The sequence below is a fragment of the Triplophysa rosa genome, linkage group LG18, assembly GCF_024868665.1.
Source record: "Triplophysa rosa linkage group LG18, Trosa_1v2, whole genome shotgun sequence".
NCBI classification, from domain to species: Eukaryota; Metazoa; Chordata; class Actinopteri; order Cypriniformes; family Nemacheilidae; genus Triplophysa; species Triplophysa rosa.
In genome coordinates, this window is record NC_079907.1 from 12,833,358 (window position 1) to 12,857,374 (window position 24,017).

The 24,017-nt window shown below is 37.9% G+C and overlaps 3 protein-coding genes and 1 non-coding gene across 7 annotated transcripts; 1 reads left to right on the forward strand and 3 right to left on the reverse strand.

Annotated features, from left to right (window-relative positions):
* Window positions 1–3,433: 3,433 nt before the first annotated feature.
* trnaq-cug (transfer RNA glutamine (anticodon CUG)) lies at window positions 3,434–3,505 on the reverse strand. The gene has a single exon. It is a non-coding gene; the product is annotated as a tRNA-Gln (tRNA).
* Window positions 3,506–3,733: 228 nt separating this feature from the next.
* On the forward strand, window positions 3,734–11,889 carry l3mbtl2 (L3MBTL histone methyl-lysine binding protein 2). Its single transcript, XM_057359329.1, has 17 exons — window positions 3,734–4,345; window positions 4,499–4,640; window positions 4,759–4,892; window positions 4,987–5,095; window positions 5,246–5,325; window positions 8,731–8,848; window positions 8,960–9,094; window positions 9,181–9,269; window positions 9,352–9,601; window positions 9,963–10,039; window positions 10,135–10,239; window positions 10,330–10,477; window positions 10,567–10,649; window positions 10,761–10,995; window positions 11,138–11,203; window positions 11,368–11,523; window positions 11,641–11,889. The coding sequence occupies exons 1-17, from the start codon at window positions 3,989–3,991 to the stop codon at window positions 11,751–11,753; spliced, it is 2,397 nt and encodes a 798-aa protein (XP_057215312.1). The 5' UTR covers window positions 3,734–3,988; the 3' UTR covers window positions 11,754–11,889.
* Window positions 11,890–12,067: 178 nt separating this feature from the next.
* On the reverse strand, window positions 12,068–16,879 carry chadlb (chondroadherin-like b). 2 transcript variants are annotated; one of them, XM_057359331.1, is made up of 8 exons: window positions 16,613–16,879; window positions 15,728–15,895; window positions 15,425–15,619; window positions 14,939–15,240; window positions 14,329–14,830; window positions 13,572–14,258; window positions 13,327–13,493; window positions 12,068–12,978 (listed from the first exon to the last, which is right to left on the reverse strand). In XM_057359331.1, exons 2-8 carry the CDS (start codon window positions 15,887–15,889, stop codon window positions 12,714–12,716), a joined length of 2,280 nt encoding a protein of 759 aa, XP_057215314.1. In that variant the 5' UTR covers window positions 15,890–15,895; window positions 16,613–16,879; the 3' UTR covers window positions 12,068–12,713. The 2 variants fall into 2 exon arrangements, with proteins under 2 accessions (XP_057215314.1, XP_057215313.1); XM_057359330.1 differs by having other exon boundaries at window positions 16,488–16,879.
* Window positions 16,880–17,927: 1,048 nt separating this feature from the next.
* On the reverse strand, window positions 17,928–24,017 carry rangap1b (Ran GTPase activating protein 1b). Of its 3 annotated transcripts, none has more exons than XM_057358610.1 (16): window positions 23,919–24,017; window positions 22,751–22,879; window positions 22,515–22,642; window positions 22,364–22,423; window positions 22,084–22,263; window positions 21,798–21,932; window positions 21,138–21,296; window positions 20,927–21,040; window positions 20,748–20,847; window positions 20,458–20,542; window positions 20,242–20,362; window positions 19,923–20,027; window positions 19,729–19,831; window positions 19,557–19,645; window positions 18,725–18,846; window positions 17,928–18,645 (listed from the first exon to the last, which is right to left on the reverse strand). In XM_057358610.1, exons 2-16 carry the CDS (start codon window positions 22,854–22,856, stop codon window positions 18,567–18,569), a joined length of 1,686 nt encoding a protein of 561 aa, XP_057214593.1. In that variant the 5' UTR covers window positions 22,857–22,879; window positions 23,919–24,017; the 3' UTR covers window positions 17,928–18,566. The 3 variants fall into 3 exon arrangements, with proteins under 3 accessions (XP_057214593.1, XP_057214594.1, XP_057214592.1); XM_057358611.1 differs by lacking the exon at window positions 23,919–24,017 and adding an exon at window positions 23,274–23,905 and having other exon boundaries at window positions 19,729–19,786; XM_057358609.1 differs by lacking the exon at window positions 23,919–24,017 and adding an exon at window positions 23,274–23,905.

Genomic DNA, 24,017 nt, shown 5'->3' on the forward strand with positions numbered 1-24,017 from the left:
CTGCTTGCCGTGTCTTTTCGAGTCAGGTTGTATGGCAGATGATCGTAGGGTCTTATTGCAATCAAATGGGAATTAAATGTTTTATTTTGAGGTACTCGTTCAAAATCATGTTCCAAATTATATACATAATTTTAAAAAATATTTTTTTACTTAGTATTCTATAACTTCAAACTCCTAAGTACAATAAAGACTGAAACCCCCCTTACATTCCAATGTTCATATTGATAGAATTTTACATCTGTACATTTAAACATAAGCCTACACTAGATTTACATGAATGCACTTAAGAACATTGTTCGCTGCAACAACATTTAAGTAAGTATGTATTAAAATAAAACTAGGGTTGTGAATGAAAATAAATTCCAATTCTGGAATTGGATCCTTAAGATTAGGATTGATATCAAATTAAAATATTAATTCCTTTTATCAATTCCTTTGTGCCCATTTTCAGACATAAATATGAATGTGGTAATGTGTTAAGCCCTTGACATCTCATTAAAATTAAACACATTTTTACTATAGTAACCATAGTTAATATACAGCAACCACAAATTTGCCATGGTTTCATTAACTATAGTTTAACAATGATATTTGTAGTTAAACTATGGCAATACATTACAAATTGTAATAATTACGACAAAACATGGTTGCCACACTTACTATATTTATACATTACAATGGTTATACATTAGCTAATGTCACTTTAACTTTATTGTTAAAACGCTGACATGAATAAATATTTTTAAATAAGCAGTCAATAAGCAGGCTAAATAACCACACAGGTTGATGTAAATGAAAAAAACGTTTTACAAGAATCGGAATCCATAAGCAGAATCAGAATTGATAAAATTCAAATGATACCCAGTCCTATATAAAATAGAATACAAAAGGACGTTCTGATGAGAAAACCGGTTATAAATTATATTTTTAAGGCAATATTTTTAATTTTTAAAAGAATTTACTTTGATTTGCCGTTTTATGAATTGCACAGTGTAAAATACACATACTTTTGGGTTGATAGAAAATCTTTTTTTACATACAGTATGGATGCAACATTCTATGCTTCAGTTTGTTTTTACAAAAGTATAATAACTTTATATTGGCCTACTGAATTTGTTAATTTCAGGTGATAAATTGTGTTGGATGGCTGTTAACACCTAAACTTGCTAGAGTCTTAGCTGATTCACTGTGAGGTTCACTTTGCCAATTACTGATTCACTGTGAGGTTTTGTGCATCCCAATTGCCTATAACATATGCTTTTCGCATATTATTAAAGATAATCTCCACCCAAGAGATTTTTCAATTTAGAGGAGCCTCATGCTGTCTTTTGGCCACAGTAGAGTCATCATCCAACTTTACTACACTGAAAACCTTCCTTGCAATAAAGGTACAAATAATGATATGTGATGTGAGGGATGCCCCTGTTCATCTGAAAACAAATCTATAAACAAGTTTCTTATAGTGACTGAGTCAATTTTGAGTCAGACGTATTATTCACAACCAGAACTGAATATTCCACTTTGTTTTTGAGTCTCTTAGGACTGACAGTATTTTGTGATTCATATTTGACAGACAAACCTTTTGTGGTTTTGTGTATAATGGAAACTGAACCAGGTTTTATGCTTATAGTCTAAAGTCTGGCAACATGAGAGTACGGTGACTCCACTTTGTTCGTCTTTCTTCCTTCAGCTACCAGCATAGGCCGAGACTAAGTCAAGACCAAGACCAGCGCTCCTAAAATTCATCTAAAACATATAACACTAAAAAGTCATAATCACAGTGTTCGTATCTATTCCGACACAACAGTAACAAAACCAAAAAGTAACAAAAGAAATAAAATGCTTTTTAAACACATAAAAAGGGTTTTCATTCAACCAATAAAAATTTTTAGGTTAAGGATTCACATCTATGATTTATAACTTCAGCCAATGAACATTGGCTCAAGTTATAAAATATAGATGTGAATCCTTACCCTAAATTGTTTTAATTGGTTGAATGAAAACCTTTTTTCAGTGAATCAGAAGTTTTACATCCAATCACATTAATGATGTTAACACATAAATCAGAAAATGCACCAGCAATTTAGTATAAATTAGGTCTTGAACAGACTTGAAATAAAATCCAGAGACTAAGTCTGAGTCTGAGATCAAGACAAGGTTGAGACCAAAGACAGTCGAGACTGAGACAAGACCAAGACGGACCATCAAAAAAATATGCCCAAGACTGGTCTCGACTACTACAACACTACCACAAACTATAGTGTTATGTCTGGTTAAAATCATTGTTTCATTATCACTAAACTAAGAAAAATTAAAACACCAAAGCATACATAGGATATAAGTAATATTTGTTATCCAGTCTTTGAAAACCAGGTTTTAGTCTCAAAATGGAATTATGATATAACAATAATTTAAAAAATTTCAACCGTTAATTTAATTATGATATCAATTTTGAGATGGCCTCATTAATAGCCCTAGACATCTCTTTAGCTGGGTTTTCACAGACTGGGACACCTTTGTCAACACAACTTGTTTTTAATGTACTCTTTTTATTAAACATCTGCCAATAAGTAATGAACCATTTTAACAACATCTTTATTTGCAAGTTGGATTCACCCTTCATACACATCAAGGATGATTTTTACATCTTCACTGACCTATTCCAATTGGGCAGGAAGGGGAAGCTATTATTACAGGTACAGTCCATTTTTAGTTTAGTACTTTTGTAGATTATTATAAATATACATTTGGTTTAGTGCTCATTTTGTTTCTTTTTTTGTTTTGTTTATTAAATATCTCATTCAGTCAGCTATAGTCGTGTGATATTTTTTTTAATAGGCCTACAATTTTAATGGCCTTGATTGGAGAATTTTAATGGCCTTGGAGATTTTCTTGTCAAATACGTTTTAACTATGTACTATGGCACAATTTTCCTCAAAGTTTCAATAAATAGCATTTATTTTTAAAAAGGCACAGGATAAATAAAAATTAACCTAACTTAATCCTTCTTGTTCCGTTGGGCATTAAAGGAACAGTTCACCCCCCCCAAAATCTGTCATCATTTACTCACCTTCGAGTTAATCTGTACCTGTATACATTTCTTTGTTCTTATGAACACAGAGAAAGATATTGGAAGAATGCTTATAACGAGACAGTTCTTGGCCACCATTGACTACCATAGTATGAATAATTACTTTATGAAGAATGTAGGACAGTAAACAGTTCTGGGGCACTTTTGACTACCATTGTCATTTTTCCTACTATATTAGTTAATGGGATCCAAGAACTGTTGGGTTACAAGCATTCGTCCAAATATCTTTCTCTGTGATCCACTTAAACAAAGAAATTTATAAAGGTTTGTTACAACTAGAGAGCGAGTAAGTTCATGACACAATTGTCATTACTAGGGTGAACTATCCCTTGAAGAAAACTCAGGTTCCACCGAGATTTGAACTCGGATCGCTGGATTCAGAGTCCAGAGTGCTAACCATTACACCATGGAACCCCTGTCTACGCACTTTATCAAATAAGATTCATCTCATATTCATATTTGACATACAAATATAATCTTTTGATTGATACGTGGTGTTAAAACGTACTGATAATTCATAACAATCATAGATATGCAAGTTTCCTGAGGTTTTTTAAAAAGTAATTTTGGAAAGATATTCTGCACTCCAGCCCGGATGATGGCGATAACGTGCTATTCACGAGAAGCAAACCAACCGCTATCCAGCAAGCCATTACATGCAGATTCATTGCAGAAGCATACAAGAGAGAAGAGTTGTCTTTTCGCACATGATAATGTTCAAACTTTTGTTTTAAATTTTCGTAATTCTGAAACAACCCTCTCTGATGTTTCTTGGAGCTTTTGTTTTGTTTATATGCTTGCAGCAACGAAAGAGACCCATTAAAGTAGAGAGACAGGTAGTCATATAATAATTATCTGGGCCAGGCTGCTTGGCAAAGTATACAAGAACCAACGGCAATGCCAAGCCGCTGCGTTGCTAATGGCTGTGGGAAGTTCAGCGGGCAGAATGTCTCAATGTTCAGATTTCCTAGGGATCCAGATGAGTTCCACACATGGGAGAAGCAGGTCCAGAAAACCCGAAAGAACTGGATGGCCAAGTCTTTCTCCTATTTATGCTCTGAGCATTTTACCAAGGACTGCTTTGAGCCTCCATCTGTTGTTCCCGGTAAGCCAGGATTCAAAGGACTGAGACTAAAGGAGGGTGCTGTCCCTACTGTTTTTATCCGACCACCATGCACTAACTGTGGAGGTAACGATGCTTCCTGTACCATATGTGCTGCAAAAGTAATAAGACACAACGGACCACATGAGTCAGTAAGTATCTGATGCCTTTTATATTACATTCTTCTGATATTTAGTTATTTTAAGATTTTTAGTGGCTTTAGCATTTGTCTTGTTTTAAAACATTTTAAGAACTTTGTTTCACGGATTGTTTTGCTTAAACAAATGACATTGCATTTCTTAAAGAATGGACAGAGACTGGCCTCCATAAACATCAACACGGACACAATGAGGCAGAATGAGGGAAGAGCATTAGATGAAGCTGACATGCAACTTTACTCTGGCGGTGAACATGTTAGAAGTCTTGAAGCAGACAAAGATGAAATAGGTGAATTTTGGTACCCTTGTATTAGTGAACAAGTACATGAAGCACACTTAACCCACTATAAAAGTTACCTGTGTGGTGGTGGTGTGTCCTGTAATCTAAACACTCATAATCTCTACAGTGCTGTGTGAAATGTGTGGAACTCCTGGCACCAGGGACACCTTCTTCTCCAGGTCCAAGCGCTTCTGCAGTAGATCATGCTCTCGGTCGTACTCCTCTAAAGCAAAGAAATCATCAGTTCTTGCACGGCTACAGGTGGGTGTGAGGATGCCGTTTCCGTCAATACACTCGTAATAAAACAGATGAATATTGAAGTACCTGTGATTATGTTTGGTATCTCTGTACTCAGGGAAAGCCACCCATGAAAAAGAAACAACAAACACTGGCTCTGAAACCACAGTCTGAGGTGTCCGCTCCAAAGACAAATGAGCAGCAGAGCAGAGCTTTTGGACAGGATGGTGAGAAGATGCTCAACACACACTAGAACACAATGGCACATGACACTCTTATCACTACCAAACTTTATGAATAAGGGTTCACAGAATTATTGTGATTTATTCATGGGCTGTTTAAGAAGTGTTCAACTTAAAATCGGGTTTTCTTATCAGCGACTTTAGCTGGATTTGACTGGGGTAGTTACCTTGAGAAAAATGGCTACCTTGCTGCCCCTGTGTTCTGCTTCAGACATGTGAGTGACTTTCTTCTTTTAACAAGTTGAAATGTATCAGTAAACGTGGTGGATGTATTTAAGATAGGGTGGACAGTTTGGTAGATGAAAGGGGAAAAGATCACACCATCCCCTTTTGAGCTCACTCCAAGGTCATGCTTCTCATGTCAATTACGTTGCGTCTCATTACTGACATTACAGTATAAAGCACATATCATAGGATCAGTTATTAAAAAGGTAAATGTAAACAGTATTACTATACCATAAAGACTTTAAATTAGTTATGTTATTGTTAGAGCTTTATAGCGATTATAACATAATTTTGGAGGGTTTTTTTATTAATTGAAAACCTGGAAATGCAAGAGAATTTTAAAATTGTAATTTTCTAAGCCTGGAAAGGTTAATTTAAGAAAGCATTTTTTTCTGCACAGCTCTAAAAAAAATAATTTTAAAAAGATTATATGATATGTATATACAGTGAGGGAAAAAATTATTTGATCCCCTGCTGATTTTGTAAGTTTGCCTGCTTGAAAAGAAATGAAGGGTCTATAACTTTTATGGTAGGTTACTTTAACTGATAGAGTCAGAATCTAAAAAAAATCTGGGGATTTTTTTTATATAAAGGTTATGAATTGATTAGCATTTCAGTCAGTGAAATAAGTATTTGATCCCCGAACAAAACATAACTTTGTACTTGGTGGAGAAAAAGGCAAGCACAGAGGTAAACAGTTTTTTTGGCAAGCACAGAGGTAAGACATTTCTGATAGTTGGTCACCAGGTTTGCACATGTATCAGGATACATTTTAGTCCACTCCTCTGTCAATCTTTAAGGTTTCTTGGCTGTCGCTCAGCAAACTGGAGTTTTAGCCTCCTTTACAGATGTTCTATAGGACTAGGGTCTAAAGACTGGCTAGGACATTTAATGTGCTTCTCCTTAACCACTCTTTGGTTGTCTTGGCAATATGTTTTGGGTCTTTGTCATGTTAAAGGCACATCCACGACCCATCTTCAGTGATCTAGTTAAGGGGAGGAGGTTCTCGTCCAAGATTTTACGGTACACTGGCCCGTCCCTCAGCCCCTCAATGCGGTGAAGTCATCCTGTACCCGTAGCAGTGAAAAAGCCCTAAAGCATAATGTTTCCAACACTGTGCTTCTCTATAGGGATGGTGTTCTTAGTCAGCATTTCTCTCCCTCCAAAAAGTCAGTCAAAGAGTCAATTTAGGTCTCGCAGCACTTTCTCCAAAGCCTTTTCTGAATCATTTTGATGTTCATTGTCAAACTTCAGATGAGCCAGACGGGTCTTCTTGGGCAGGAGGACCTTGCGGGTGCTTCAGGACTTCAATCTATTGTGGCATAGCGTGTTACCAGTGGTTTGCTTGCTAACTGTGGTCCCAACTGTCTTGAAATCATTAACAGGCTTCTTCCGTGTAGTTCTGGGCTGATCTTTAACCTTTCTCATGATCATCTTTACTCCATTGGGGAAATCTTGCAGGGAGCTCCAGACTAAGGGCAATTGATAGTCATTTTGTATTTCTACTATTTACAAATAATCGCACCAACAGTTGTCTCCTCCTCACCAAGCTTCTGTCTGTAGCCTATTCAAGGTTTGTGCAGGTCTACAGTCTTGTCCCTGACATCATTTGAAAACTATTTGGTCTTGACCATGGTGGTGGAGAGGTTGAAATGGAAGATACAGATTCTGTTGGCAGGCATCTTTTATATACATAACAAGATGATTTAGGAGTGACAGGACTAATCTGTGGTCCATATAGGCATATAACCAATCTGTGGAGCCAGAATTCTTGCTGGTTGGTAGGGGATCAAATACTTATTTCACTGACTGAAATGCAAATCAATTTATAACCTTTATATACATTTTTCCCCAGATTTTTTGGTTGATATTCGGTTTCTATCAGTTAAAATAAACCTACCATACAAATTATAGACCCTTCATTTCTTTGTAAGCAGGCAAACTTACAAAATCAGCAGGGGATCAAATCATTATTTCCCTGACTGTAACTTCCTTTTGTCAAGTAAACACAAATGTATAATGTATAAATGTATAAGTCAGCCCTGGAGGGCCGGTGTCCTGCAAAGTTTAGCTTCAACCCTAATCAAACACACCTGAACAGCTAATCAAGGTCTCACAAAGCAGACTAGAAACTTCCAAACAGGTGTGTTGAGCCAAGTTGGAGCTAAACTCTGCAGGACAGTGGCCCTCCAGGACCGACATTGGACACCCCTGTTTTAAAGGGATAGTTCACCCAAAAATGAAAATTCTGTCATCATTTACTTATCCTCAGGTTGTACAAACCTGTATAAATTTCTTTGTTCTGCTGAACACAAAGAAAGATATTTGGGAGAATGTCAGTAACCAAACAGATCTCACCCCCCATCGACTCTCATAGTATTTATTGTCCCTACTATGGCAGTAAATGGGGGGGGTGAGATCTGTTGGGTTACTGACATTCTTGTATACAGGTTTGGATTAATCTGAGGGTGAGTAAATGATGACAGAATTTTCATTTTTAGGTTAACTGTCCCTTTAAGGAGCTCAAAATCATAATAAATTCGTCAGAAATTAAAATTAGGGCTGATTAATCACATCCAAAATAAAAGTTTGTGTTTACTTAATATATGTCTGTGTACTGTGCATATTCATTTTGTATTTATAAACGCATACGCATACATGTATATAGATTTAGTAAATATTTAGATTTTTAGATATTTATTTATATTCACCAATAATTGAAATGACATATAAACGTTTATAAATTTTTATATTTGTCTTAAATTGTTTATAAATAAAAAATTAATACACAGAGTATACAGATGTACCGTATATTATGTTAACACAAACTTTTATTCTGGATGCGATTAATCTTTTGAAATCCCTGGCCGTTTCTCAATTCCAAGAATGGACTTGTGTTCTCGTGGAGATCGGTTTTGCGAGGCAGCCTAGGAAGAACAAACTTGGATGGACGCGCCGCAAGCGGGTTCCGTACGCGCGCAAGGCTGCATTCGATGCATCCTTGATATTAAGAACACATCCGAGTACTTTCATGCGTTCTGTTCTTGATTGGTATTGGAACCGGACTTTGACGGTTATTGATGACATAGAGCGAAAACACGAGGACACAAGACCGCTGAAGAACACATATTTTGAAACGGCCCCTAATTGAAATGTAAAAGCAGGTCCAAGCAAACAAACAATTTCAAATATGGCGGCATCTTGATAACTTCAAATCTCATTGGTGACAACAGGTCACAAGAAATGTGGGATGCAAAAATTTTGAGAATTATTCGAGATTTTTCATTACTTGGAGAAGTAATGAAAATTACTGATAAGGTTTTGTGAACCATGATAGTCGACCTTTTGCACTGTGAAATGCAATAAGTTCCTGACCACGTACTGTTGATTGACAGGCGCCGCTCTGTGCTCAATGGGACGACATCTGTGTGGGCTTAAAAGTGGAGGTTCTCAACTCTTACACAACCTTGCACACTAAAGTGTACTGGATCGCAACTATAGTACTGCTGGCAGGTATATAGCTCCATGTTTCTCTCAGATGTATATGAGAGTGTGGCCTTCATCTGACTAAACCAGTAACATTGTGTAATATATAGCATATTATTTGCTGTTTCTCTTTCTCAGGCTACAAGGCTCTTTTGCGCTTCAAGGGCTTTGAGGATGATGACAGCCGTGACTTTTGGTGTAACTTGGGCACAGCAGATGTTCATCCTATAGGCTGGTGTGCGGTGAACAGCAAGCTCCTTGTCCCACCACAAGGTGACTGCTGACCCCTTAAATACACCGATATATTTTGAATCTTGCTACCTGCAAAGATCCAAGTTTAAGCTCTGTATTTCTGGCAGAGATCCACCAGAAGATCGAAGACTTGAAATCTTACCTGATGGAGCGATTGGTTGGAGCAGACACACTTCCTGTCGACTTTCACGTCAAGGTGACGGCAACACCAAATCTGTTTTATTGTCATATCTGCATAGTAGTCTCTCTATCGTTTTTCTCTTCCGTCTGTGTTTCAGATGGCAGACAGTATGAGGTGTCCCTTCAGGCAGGGGATTCGGGTGGAGGTGGTTGATCGTTCGCAGGTGAGGCGTACCCGTTTGGCAGTGGTGGATACAGTGATTGGAGGTCGGCTCAGGCTGCTGTATGAGGACGAGGGGCTGGGAGCTTCAGGCGAGGTTCTCTCGGATTTCTGGTGTCACATGCAGAGTCCTCTAGTACACTATGTGGGCTGGTCTGAAAGAGTGGGCCACTCCATAAAACGAACAGGTGGGAGAAACTGTTAAGTGTATGAAGTTAAGTCTGGAAGCACACCCAAAACATCAAGGCCCGGTTTCAAAGACAAGGCTTAGCTTAAGCCAGGACTAGACCTTAGATAAATTAGTATATTTAAGTCGCTTTTATAAAAAATGCATTTGAAAAAACATTACTGGTGTTCATCATGAGACAAAACAATGGCCCTGACATATCTTAAGATATTTCATTGCATGTTATTTTCGTTTAAGACAGCTCAAACATTCATTTTAGTCGGTGACTACACTTAAGCCTTTTCTGTGAAACCGGGCCCAAATGTTTTTCAGTTATGTTACCACAATGTTTTGGATTATTTCACGGATGACATTTTTGATAGATCCGAATGTCAACATGGGCACCCATCCTGCTTTTCACAAGCCCCTTCAAGACAGTGTGCCACATCAGTTCAAGAGGGTTAGTGGATATGCCATTAATAAAAAATGACTGATTTTTACTTGTATGTTTATAAATCCTATGTTAATCATTAATTCATTACAACGTGCATAAAGTTAAGGACTGTCTACATGGGCGAAACGTTTTTTGAGGAAGGGATGAAACTTGAAGCAGTTGATCCTCTGAACCTCGGGAACATCTGCGTGGCATCAGTCCGTAAGGTATTGGCACATTTAGATTTTTAATGATTATCGGAATGTACGTTAAACTGTTAAAAGGATTAATTTCATTTGGATTATCTTGACGCCCAGGTGTTGCTAGATGGATACATCATGGTTGGCATTGACGGTGTCGAGATCGGTGATGGATCTGACTGGTTTTGCTACCATGCCAGTTCATATGCCATCTTACCTGTAGGATATTGCCAGGACAACAACATACCGCTTACTGTACCTACTGGTAATGTGCTTAAAAATTATTTTCTATCTGTTCACGAATCCATTATAGCCATTTAGTGTTTATTCAGGTATTGCTTACCTTCTCTTCAGGTTATGTTCAAGCAACATTCACATGGCCAAAATATTTAGAAGAAACAGGAACTGTGGCTGCTCCAGGAAGACTTTTCAACACGGTTTCTCCTTCATTCATTGCATAACTGCATACATTTTGTATGTGGGTTTAATATTGTTAAGCTTGTCTCACCGTGGCTGAGTGTTGTCCCTCCCTCATTGGTCTTTCACAGGATGATATAGGTCATTGCTTTACCTCTGGTATGAAGCTAGAGGCAGTGGACCTTATGGAGCCACGGCTGGTGTGCGTGGCCACTGTCAGGCGTTGTGTTGGCCGGCTTCTCCTCCTGCACTTCGATGGCTGGGAGCCTGAGTTTGATCAGTGGGTGGACTGTCAGTCACCTGAAATTTATCCTGTGGGCTGGTGTGAAATCACTGGGTACCAGCTGCAGCCACCCATTGGCCCAGGTAGGGGGAACCAATAAGAAAGCTTTTAAAGTTTTGGAAAATGGGCCATGAAGAGAGAATATCAGAGCTAATGATTGTTTTCATGTATGCATGGCAAAAGTTGGCCATTTTATGGTTGAATTTATGTTTGGTCTCTATATAGAACCCCCCCAGAGTCAGGAACGCCCCAACCCAAGCAAAAAGGCAAAGCCTTTCCTTGGCAAAAGGAGTAAGTTTATTTTTTTATTGCTGGTTACTTATTTTGTTTGTTTTGTCTTTTCAGATTCCATTTCAGATGACAAATTTTAAAAACCACAGTTGTGGTATTGTATTTTTTATGCCTTCCCATCACAATTTTTTGTACGATTCTAATGATTTATTTATTTGCTCCAGGGCGAAGATTTGTGAAGAAAAACATAAACATCAAAAAGTCATCTAAAGTCCAGCCTCGTCAGCCCAGTGAGAATCCAGAAATAAATGTCACACAAGAGGACCCCTCTGTCATACCCTCCATCACCTTACAAATAAAGACAGAGCCAGAGGAAAAGAGTATGTGGCATTCCCTTAAAATATATTTTGTAATTTTGTTCATTTTTCATTTGAATTGCTCTCTATTTGTAAATACATTTTAGCTGAAACTTGTTTTTTTTTCTCTCTTTCCATTAGTTATTGCAGTAAAAGTAAAGGTGGAGGAGATGGAAATCCCAATATTACCCAGCAAAGAAAGCGAAAACCAGGAGGCCTTCACAGCTGTCAAACAAGAAGACAGCTCAGTTTAAGACATTTCCTGTGCAGCTGAAAGTTCTTTATGGATCACTATAAAACTATACTTTTTATTTCATGAACAGTAGTTAGTTTATTAACCATTGTTTATTAGTTTAAAAAGTGTGTAAATAACATAATATTGGTATATTCATTTTTATACAGTGTTCATTTTTTACATTAATGAAATGTTGTTATCCTGTAGTAAAATGGATTAAATTGTATTTTAAAATAACCTTGACTATTTTTAAGACAAAGTACCACAAAAAGTTTTTATGAATGTTTAAAATTATTGAATAATGTGCCAACTTATGACCAGATTTTAGTTATCAGTGCTATTTAGTATTTTGTTCTAGGTATTATAAGCAAACACAATCTACAGACCACCTCAGAAAGTGTAAACGGTGCTGGTCTAGAAGAACTTTTCAAAACTTTCGTACTTGGTGGAGAAAAAGGCAAGCACCCAAAAACTCATTTTTTTAACACTACACAAACGTTTCAACAAAATACAACCAACAGAACGGAATTAAAATGTTAAAGGAATATCGTTAAGATTTAATTATTTATGCAAGATTTCAAAATGAATTAAAAAAATGAAACCAGAAGGGCTTCTGGACCAGTGTTTACATCATCTGAAGTGGTCCATAGGATGAAAACATATTTTACATGTATTACAGTAATGAGTTAAAAGTAATGTTTTGACAAAATTGAGGTAATGTACATATCAGGTTTAGCAATTTAGTGTTACCAAGTCTTAGACCATTAAATCAGCATTGTACATGTAAATCAATACTGCATATGAACAAAGATGGAAACTTCTAAATCCACCTAGTTCGCCTAACTGTTTAGTAAGAATCAATGCAGCTTTTAAAACATTAGGCAGAATATTAGTTATTATCTGCATACATTATTACTCAAAACTAGTTCATTCAATGATATGAGTTAATGATTTACACAGCAATGTTTATACAGCAGCCTCACACTGACTTCCTTTTCTTGTTGGTGTTTTTTTGCACTAATTGAGGTTTTGCAGTTTTCCGTGGCTGGCCTTTGACTTTTGAAGGGCTGAGTTGAGCTGATTCAGTCCGCTTGGTTGGTTTGGAGATTTTGGGATTCTGAGTAGGGGGAGGCTTTTCCCCTGGGCAGCTTTTAAAGACGTGTACGTCTTTGACCCCTTGACCTCTCAGTTCTGGTGGGTAGCCACATGCGGCTCTGACCCTCAGATTCACCTGTTCAATCCACCTAGTGGCAGGACAGACATGGAAAAACATTATCTGTACTACAAACAAAAATGACACTGGACTGGTATGGCAAGATTTCATAAGAAATCAATTTAGACTTCGAGATAGTTCACCCCAAAAGTAGACCAGTATGACTTTCTTTCATCGGCAGAACACAAAAGAAGATATTTTGAAGAATGTTGGTAACCAAAAACCGTTGGTACCCATTGACTTGTATGGACTCAAAACGTCAATGGATATCAACAGTTTTTAGTGACCAATGTTTTTCAAAATATCTCCATTTGGTAAGTAAATGATGAAAGAATTTTCATTTTTGGGTGAACGATCACTTTAAGAAAGGCCAACTTACTTGCGAAGAGGCAGCAGTGGGCAGTCACAAAGCAGTGGATTTTCTGCCAAGTTTACGACCTCAAGTCCTGAGAGTGGACTCAAATCTGGAAGCTCCTCAAGCTGGTTCCCTTCCAGAAACAGACTCTGCAGTCCGGACCCCAACCCTGCCAGAGACTCTCGAGACATCTTTACAAGAGAAAAAGATGGAGGTGATTTAAACGTTTGTATTTTTGTAGCATTACGGATGTCACTTGTTTTCCTCACCTTTTCTAAACCCATATGATCAAGGTAAAGGTGTTTCAGTGTGGCAGCAACTGGCTGGAAAACTCCTGCTCCTATCCAGCGAATGGGGTTACGAGAGAGATTGAGCTCTGCCAGACTTTTGGCTTTCGAGAAAGCTTCACTTGGCACCTCCTTCAGTTTGTTGTTGCCCAGATGTAGAGTTTCCAAGTCAGGTGCAGGATCAAAGGCCTTGGGAGCAATGGTTGTGATGGCGTTTGAAGTCAGATAGAGACCCCTCAGTTTCTCAGCACCTGTCAGGAGCCCGGCTTCCAACTTGGTGATCACATTGTTCTCCATGTGTAGTGCCAGCAAACAAAGCAATGGCTTGAACGCTCCTTTGGGGAACTGAGTGAAACGATTCTTCTCCAGATGGAGGTAAGTAAGTTTGGGTAACCCCTTAAACGCTTCAGGACTCAAGGAGGTGAGATCATTTTCAGAGAGGTAGAGGTACACCAGACTCTTCATATCATTGAAAGCACCGTCCTCTATATCATGGATTTTGCAGCGCTGCAAATGGAGCGAAACCACTACACCTGTACCTGGAAAACTGTTCGCGGGGATGTAATGGAAATGGTTGTCTCGCAGGTCCAGCAAGCGCGTGCTTGGTGCAAATCCACGTGGGATCTTGGTGTGGCCTTTGTTTTCGCAAGAAGAGTGATGGTTCAGAGCCTGCAAAATGCATATAGTTTTACATTATACCAAAAATATTTTGCATCAACCCCAGCAAGTTCTCACGTACCTCACAATCACAGTTAGCTGGGCATTTAACTTTATCCGGAGGGGGCGTTGTGGGTAGCGTGGGTAATCTGCTCAGCTCCTCCAGCTCAGCCCTTAACATGGCCTCCTGACTTTGACAACGTAAATCAGCAGGCTGCACCGCCCCCAGGTTCTCACCAGACAGATGAGCTGGACCTGCACACGTGCCACCCAGACGAATGCGCTCTCGTAAAGCCCACTCTCGCAAAGGACGCATGTAGCAGCTGCAGTAGATGGGGTTGCTTGCCAGATTAAGGCGGGTTAATTTTGGGGAGCCGGGGGCCATCGGCTGCAGGACACGCAGCTGGTTGTGGCTTAGGTCCAGATGGGTGAGACTGGGACAGAGCAGGACAGCTGCGTTCGAAAAATCCTGGAGGGAATTATAATCCAGGAAAAGGTGAGTGAGCTTGGGCATGGATACAGACTCCTCTCCAAGGTAGTTCATTGGGTTATAGCCGAGGTCCAGACGAGTAACTTCTGGAAGTCTGAGGAGAGGGGAGAAAGATGCTGAAGGATTGTCATCAATAAGCAGGCATTTGTCTTGAAACACATATTGTACACAAAACGAAAGAAAGAAAACGGAAAGCTCTCACCGTGTCATTGTCTCAGTAGGAAAAAACTGCAGTGCATTGTTGTCTAGGCTTAAACGGGTAAGAGTGAAGAGTCCAGCAAAAGCCTCTGTTGCAAGATAATTGAGGGAATTGTGACTGAGACGTAACCAATTTATGTTTTGCAAACCCTGGAATGCCAAGTTGGGTAGGTACACAAGTTGGTTGTGTGTGATAGAGAGAAGGTTGAGAAAGCCAAGCTGTGAAAAAGCTCCAGGCTGGATCTCTTCCACCCTATTTCGGTCAATAAGTAGCTGCTTCAGAGAAGTCAGTCCATCGAAGGATTCCTAGATTGGGTACAAGAAAAGATAAATATTCAATGGTATAATGCTGCATCTTGTATTTATACATTTGGGAAACACTTTTATCCAAGCAACTTACAGCAACAAAATAGAAGTCTAAAGGTAAATAATACATATTGTCCAAGTTGCAGCACTACATATCAGATCCACCATGTCTTGTCTATCTCACCTGGTAGAGGATCTCAATGTTGTTGTTGGCCAGATTGAGTAAGACAAGTCGACCAAGTCTGCGAAAGGCTCCCTCCTTCACTTTTCGAATGTTGCTTTTCTGCAGGGACAGGTGGGTGAGGTAAGGGGTGTGTGAGAACGCCCCTGTAGGAAGCTCCTGCAGGTCATTTCCCTTCAGGTCTAGTTTCACTGTTATCTTAAGAGAGAGATCAGAGCAGAGCATGAAAACAATGCAAACAGACCATTGAAGATTCAAGACAGCAATGAAATAAGGTCAAACCAATCAGGATGTTGCAGAGTTTACCTCATTAATGGTAGGTGGCACCTCAGTGAGATTTTTGTTGACACAAGCAACTGTGAGCTGAATGTTGTCACAGATGCAGAACTTTGGGCATTTGCTTGGATGTACACTATGGATCCTTAAGGCAAGCAATATTATAAACAGCCACATGGGAAGGATCAACATTTTGACCTGTAAAGCAGCAGGGAAATACATTTACAACAGGTAACAAATTAATTTACCTCACAGGTTTTTCTGTTGCTGAATTAACGGGATTGTTCACACAAATTTTTTCACACAATATTTAGTTGTGTCAAATCCCATATGGCTTTCTTAGACCAAAATGGATTTCATATTTTTTTGTTTTTGGGTGAACCTTTAAACTGTTATAGACCTCTCTGCGTAACCAGAGAACTAAGACGTTTTGTGATATGATTTTCTGAGGATTTGGTGGCTTGAACTGCTGGTTAGTTTAACACGCATGTTTGCAGATTAGTTACAGAAGTATTTTAATCCAAAAGCATATAATATTGTAGGTATAGGATAGTCATATAGCCTAACACAAAACTACAATAAAACATTCCTTTTAATTCGTTTACAGGAATAAAAAGCATTGAACATAAATTCTTTAGACTCAAAAATGATTGACAAAAAAGTCAATATTTACGATGGCTTTTAAAAGAGATCGTCTAAATAAAATGTTTAACGTTTACTTCCGAAAAGTAACACAGACACTCTATGTTCCACACATTCATGTTAATAATGAATAAGAAAAGTTTCTCACGTTTCTGTTCAGTTCGGTTGTTTAAACCTTGATGAATGTATTATCCGAAAAATAAAAGCGCTTCAGAAATCAATCCCTTGACCCTTTGCAAAGCATTTCCAAAACCTTCAACAAATGCAAAATACCTGGAAATCGCAAAGCAATAGCACCGAGAATGTTATTTTCCAAATGCGAAATATGCCTGCTGAGTCCCATGAGGTGCAAACTTCACACCGCAGACCTGGCACACTGACTCCGCACAAAGACGCGCACTGTTCTCACATCAGTCTCTCACAAATACACGACTTGAGAAAAGAAGGGTCCCTTGAAAAGGCATATAAACTTGTCTCTTCATAACTAAACTACCGAGTTTTGACTGAAGAAGAGTTGAAGCCCTTACGATTCAGTGATCTCGTGGCATTTCTCACTCATGCGTTGCGTAAAAGCGCAATGGAGTGAGGTGACCTGCAGAATTTATATTGCTGTAAATGTGTCATCTACAAAGCTAGGTATATAAGCTTATATCTATATATATAAAACTAAAGGTAACATGAAAACAAACAAGTCTTTCTTCAAGGAAAATAATTCAGTTTAATATTTACAAAATTTGCCAGTACAGATGTTTCTGCAACTGCAGGCACTTTTAAGTCCCAGCAGTGAAATGTTTGATTTATGTCAAAATTTGTCATATGACGCTTTATAAATATATTCACAGTATCATCACACACCTTTAAAAAATATAATTAATGATTCATGTGATTTAATATAAAATAATATAGCATTTATAGGTCTAAACACCGTTTTTGTTCATGTCCCACAACTCTGGTCACAATATTAAGATATGTAAAATAAAGCTAATTAAATTACAATTTAAAATGGAATTGTTTAATATAGGCTACATATTAATTTACAGCATTGTAAATGTTTTTGTATATTTTACTGATCATTTTTATAATTTTATGAAGTAAATGTGCCTGTCCCACACTTTGAGTACTTACAGCAACAATGAAAAAAGGCTAACAAAGACAAACAAGTTTAGTTTCTATGGAAACAGAAATGACCACATGAGCACATTGCTGACAAGATTAGGCCACCTCACTCACAAGATCCCAAAAATATAAGGTAAATATCATCTTTTCTGTGTCAGTATTGATTGTGTGTCCTTACCATAAAGCTTAGTAATTCTGTACTTGAACTACATTTTTCAAATAAATGTATATTACTGTTTAATTCATGTACATTACGATGCTAAGAGTCAAAACTATGTAGTAGACCTTACTAACTGCCAATTAGCTGCAATATTAGCAAAAATGTAATTTACCTACACACGTCTTAACCAAAGCACATTTTCAAGGTTTCCTGAATAGTAATTACAAATATAAAAACAAACATGTTCCAAATTAAAATCTTAATTACTCCATACAATTTTGTTGACGTTATATGTATTTCAGACTCTGATGATTAAAATTCACAGAGGTTTTTATTTTTATTTTGGACAGTCAAAAGTGTCCGTAGTTACATAAACACCCATATACAGTGCAGACCTGCTGTATATACTAATGTCCAAATGTAATGTTTTCAAACCAGTAATCATATTACTTCACTTTAGTCCAGCATTTGCCATTTTTGTTTTGAACGCAATTCTACTATCAAAACGTTACACAAAATGGCACACATACTTTACTCACAAGAGTGCATTATTCTCCACATCAATCTTTAACCACTATTAAGAAATGTCATATAGTTACATTATCACAATCATTCAAGCCCTAATTATCACCCAGTCCTTTATTTATTATCTTTCCCTTTTATGTATAAAAATAGAAGAAATATTTCTAAAAAGAGATGAAAGTACATCACAACATTCTTATGTAAAGCTGCTGTCAACAGTTGGCACTAGTCATCTTCAGGCACTAGATATCACTGTACACTGTACAGAATGAACAGTTTTGTGTGAGAAATTAGATTCAGAATTGACAGAGCAAAAATAAACTACAACAGTTTTATAGTCTCACGTAGCCTGTCAAGTTTGGTAATATTCCAGTTTTTTCTTTTGACCCGTATAAAGTGATTTCAGTTGCTTGTGTTAGGGGTTAAAAACTATGCAGTGGTCCTTTTTGCCAACGTGGTCTTGAGAGCGTCTCTGGCACTGGAACAGGATTCTAAGACTTTGCCATGTCTAGAAACCAAACACATGCACAAACTTAAAATATGCCAAATGGAACATATATTTTGTTGCTGCTAGGACGCACACTAACCGTGACACAAACGCTTCCAGAACACCAGCCTGATCCAGCGGGAAGAACTCCTGTCCTGCTGCGTGCTCTAAAGCTAGCAAATGTCCAGGCAGCACAGAAACCTTCATTTTCTTATCCTCACTCTGTAAAGAAGAAATCATCAATGATTTGCTGAAATAGATATATTAAATTGAGAAAAAAAAATACTATACACATTTAAGAAACAGTTCACTTCAGATATGAAAATTCTACCATAATTTATGCACCCTCATGCTATACCAGATGTATGACTTTCTTCCTTCAGCTGAACACAAATAAATAACTTTATATACAAAAAAAAAACATAAATAGACCATTTCCTTTTCCAGTTTTTTTTATTTACTATGTGTATGTGTTTAGGTAAAATTATCATTTTTGTTTCATTCTGTGAATTCCGAACAAAATTTCTCCCAAAAAAAACAATATATGTATTGTTTGCAGAAATTATTTATTTAATATTAAAAGTATTTTTTCAGACCTCAGATACGGCGAAGAAAATATATTCACTTTTAAGCAACAGTAACATTTGTACATTTAGGAAAATATTTAAAATAAATTTGTTATAACCTCAATTTTTATTGCAGTTTTCGTGTCTTGTCATGCTGTTTCAAAAGATATACATTAACCCTGTGGAGTCATTTGGATAACTTTATTGATGGACGTATGTGCTATTTGGAGCTTTGCCATCTTTACCATATAAGTTCATATGTTAGCATTTTTATGTAAAATTATTTGTGTTCAACTGAAAAAGGGAACTCGTATACCTCTTGGAATGAACTATTTCTTTAACTTTCTTTTATTATAAGTGTGGTACCTTTAAAAGTCCCAGATTTACAATCAGCGAGGATATGAAACTGTAGGATCGGGAGTGGGAGTTGGAAAAGGCCTTCCTCAACAGAGCATCTGGGCGACATGAATGATTTTAATTACAATGAAATTCAACATTTACAAAAATAATATGTTACATGATACAATTTTGAGCATACCTGTGCTTTCAAAAACGGCTCGTTTTACTTCTGGTTCATCTTCATATACTGAAGAGATCTTAAGAAAAACATCTGACACTTTACAAGCATCTGAAACATCAACCTAGAAGCAGCAATGGACGATTAAATCATACTGTTTTTTCTCAATAGATATTTACAGAATTGACAAAAATTTACAGGAATCAGCACTGTACCTCCTGCTCAATGAGCTGGACCCTCTTGGCTCCAAAGGAGATCAATTTCTCAGATGATGGGGAATTTAGGAAGGCTATGAGCTCTGAACTGTGGTGAGGCTCCTCCTGTGGAGAAACAGGCGAAACGTCTTAGGATCAGGATAGGATCTTCCCTGTCCTTAAAATTTATGCCTAATGCCACAGGCAATGTTGCGGCAGGTGAATGTACTAAACATTATTTAATTGTTATATTACACGAATAAAAGGTCTGACTATACATATAAAAAACAAACAGCTATTTTATCGTCCTTATAAAGCTGCAGAGGTTTGCTATGCTCACATTTTCTTCATTAACATAGTCTGTTCCATTAACACCATTTTCCTCTTCTGTATCTTCATTGTCTTCCTCCTCATCCTCATCTTCGTAATCCTCATCATCATCAGGCTCTCCTTCATCATCACTGCATTACAAACATTACAAATATCCTCCATCACTACCCTTTTGGAAGTATTTCACACTAGAAAACATGTAGCTTATTTATCCAAAAGAAAATACCTGAGCGAGCCCAGCATATCCCCTAGGTTCATGCCCTCCATCGCTTCCCTGAGAGCCTCACAGCCGTCTTCTCCCAAGCAGTTTCCTAAACACACACCCAGATAAACTCAAATTACCAGAGAATAACAGTATTCTGTAAAAAAAAAAAGGATGGGAAAACCAACATATTACCAAATCTATTGATTTCTGACAACCAAACCATTAAAACACAATATGAACCATTTAAAGAAGCTTCAGAAGAGACATGTACAATAATAAAATGGTGACAACACATAGTGCAGTTGCTGTACCATTGAAGTCCAGTTTCTCCAGATCAGCTTTGTCCTGCACAGCCTTAGCAACTATCAAAGCAGCAGTTTCTGTAATCTCTCCAAATGACAAATTCAGCTCCTAGACAAGAGAAATGACAAAGATGTTTAGTTACTGAATGAAAGGATTTGTGTGAGTAAATGTTGGTATCATCACTCACCCTAAGATGTGGCAGCCCCTCTTTAAGGGCCCATGCTATAGCAATAGCACCTTCTGAGCGTACCAGACAGTCCCCAAAATTGATGACCTGAAGGCACTGGAGGTGCCTGATAGCCTGATAAACAAGGAGGAAGCAAAGGGTACACAAATAAAGTTTGTGTGCAAACAGAGGCTAAAAAAATATCTTTGAGATTATATAATGCACAATGTACCTCTGCCATGGCTATTGATCCTCTCTTAGTAAAAGTGTTGTCGTTGAGGTTAAGAACCTGTAGGTTTGGGTTGTGTTGCATGGCAGCAGCCAAAGCAGTTACACCCGCATGGTTGATCCCATTCTGTGGCATATGGACCTCCTCAAGACTGCCTAATAACTGGGGGAAAACAAAATTAAGGACTGACAAAGCAAAACCTTTAGCATTCTTAGGCCGTGTTTCACAGACAAGGCTTTCCAGTGGCTCAGTGGTTAGAGCACGGCGCTAGCAACACCAAGGTCATGGGTTCAATCCCTGGGGATTGCACACATAGTCAGAAACAAATGTATAATACAATGCAATGTAAGTCGCTTTGGATAACAGCGTCTGCCAAATGCATAAATGTAAATGTAAGGCTTAGCTCAAGCCAGATGAGGCCTTAGTCAAATTAGGATATTTAAGTCACTTTTATAAAAATGCTTTAGAAAAACACATTACTGGTGTGCATACTGAGACAAAACAATGGCACTGACTGATAAATTTTAAGATATGTCAGAGAAAGTTATTTTCAGTTAAGACACCTCTAACATCCATTTTAGTCTAGGACTAGCCTTAAGCCCCTTCTATGAAACAGGGCCTTAAACTGATTTTTTAAACTAAAAACATTTCGTTTAACAGTACCTTAAATGCTTTGGCAAGTGCAGTGGCACCATCATTCTCCAGCCGATTACGTCCAGCTATAAAAACCTTTAGCCTCAGGGGGGAGCCAGCTGCACTAGACTGCTTATGGCATTCAGTCAAGGCAGAAGCAAGGACCTATAAAACCAGTTTCATATACCTTAAAAGTATTTAACATGTCCAACACTTTTTTACTATTGGTGACACATGTAAAAAGTGATTACTGACATCATCATCTAATGGATGAAGGGTTTATACTACAATAGTGTTGATCTGGGTCTACACTTACCGTACCCCCTCCAATGCCCATGCCACAATTATTAAGCCTCAGCTCACGTAAAGTGTAGCAGGCAGAACTCTTGAGCAGGGTTTCAATTGCCTTTACGCCATCGGGCCCGAAGGCATTGTCACTCAGGTCCAGCTCAGTCAGTCGGGCTCCTGATGTCATCAATGCACCACCCAATGATTTCTAGAGAGGTGGAATGCATTGTTGAAGATAAAGCATCAGCTACTACACAATAGAAATATACTGTACTTCTAACAGAGCTATTGGAAATTAAAAGTCTCACCAGAGCTGGTGGAATTTCAGAGCGAAGACGTCCTGTAAACGTGTCACTCCAATGGCATTGCTTTTCCCCAAAAAAATGTAGAAAATTAGGAATTGCAAATCGCAGATGAAAGATATGCAAGTGGAATGTTTTACTCGGAATGTAGGACTACCTGCAGTTCACTTTTTGCTTCAAGAGCCTTTGCAATGCTCTGTGCTGCCTCCACCCCAAATGTGTTTCCCTCCAGTTTGAGGGACTGCAGACCTTGAAACTGTTCAATGTCCTGCACCATCTGTTTGACTGCAGAATATGGAGGGAAACTGCTCAATGCTACTTCTTAGGGTTTTTACTTAAGAATCCCATAATAACCTCACATTTGAATATTATCTAGTAAAATGTTTTACTTACCAGACTCTGCATTATCCAGTTTAAGCCCTTGTCCCTTATAGCTTAACTCTCCAACATGGGTCTTGGCAAGAGCCTCTGTAAGCTGAGCAATATCTTCGGAAGCCATTGCTTTTCTCCTTGTTTAATGTACTAGTAAATTACAGTAACACATATTAATATCTATGCAAAACATTAACAACACAAATTGACATTGAACTGCCAAGTTAAATTTATCGTCAGCTAGTACAATTCATATATTCACATCCTTACTCTTGAATTATTTTTTATAGAGACTCCATTGTTATTTTAGCTTGGCGCTCTATATAATAGTAGGTGTCTGACATGTTTCTATTTAAATACTAATACGACTTAAGTGCTTTTGATTAACTCACGTCGTAGCTCAACGTTAGCATGCTAACACTGAACAATGTACACTGCACAGGCCAGTCCAGACAATTAGCAACCTAGCTAATCCCTAAACCGGTTTCATCTTATTCTAAAGCTAGCCATTTTAAAGCTAAAAGCATGTAAATATTTATCTTACCCCACACCGCAGAAAAAAATATTGATTGTTTAGTTACTAATAGATGATAGCAAAGCACTCAGAACTAGCTTGACCAATGGAAAGAACCATCACAACAACAGGCACATGGAGGGCAGGACAGGAGATGAGATATCGCAACAGTTTTTTAAAAGTGCCGGTGTCATAAAAAATACGGTCCCCGTGCGAGTGAGTTCAAATTGTGTCCGCTTAGGACCAAATTTAGTAGGTAGTTGTAATGCCTGATCACAAAGTTGTTATCTCGATATGTTGTTCTATGGCAAAGCGAAGCTGCGTTAGCTTCTAGCGAGCTAAATACGCTGGGTAAAATAAAAGGATTAAATGACATGTTAAAATTTAAGTTTACGAAAAACATATGAGCATATAAACTTGATGTAACATACAGTATTTCTGGGTCAACATCTGCTTAACAAACAAAAAAACACCACTTTTGATATTTTAAAATTACCATGGTTTTATTATAGTAAATAACTAAAACAGTAAGAACGAGATTTGTTTGATTTCACTACCCATAGCCTCATGTATGTACTATTGTATTAAGTAATAACGGTCATTTTAACAAAGTCCTAGCGACATAAATCGTAATGTTATTTTGTAAGAATTGCAATCCGGCGCTAAAAAGAGTACCCATTAGAAGACAACAGAATCACGCGGCGTTCTAAAGGGGGCCGATTTCGAGAGGGGACTCGAAAGTCACTGGTGCTACATCCTTCCATAATAAAAGCT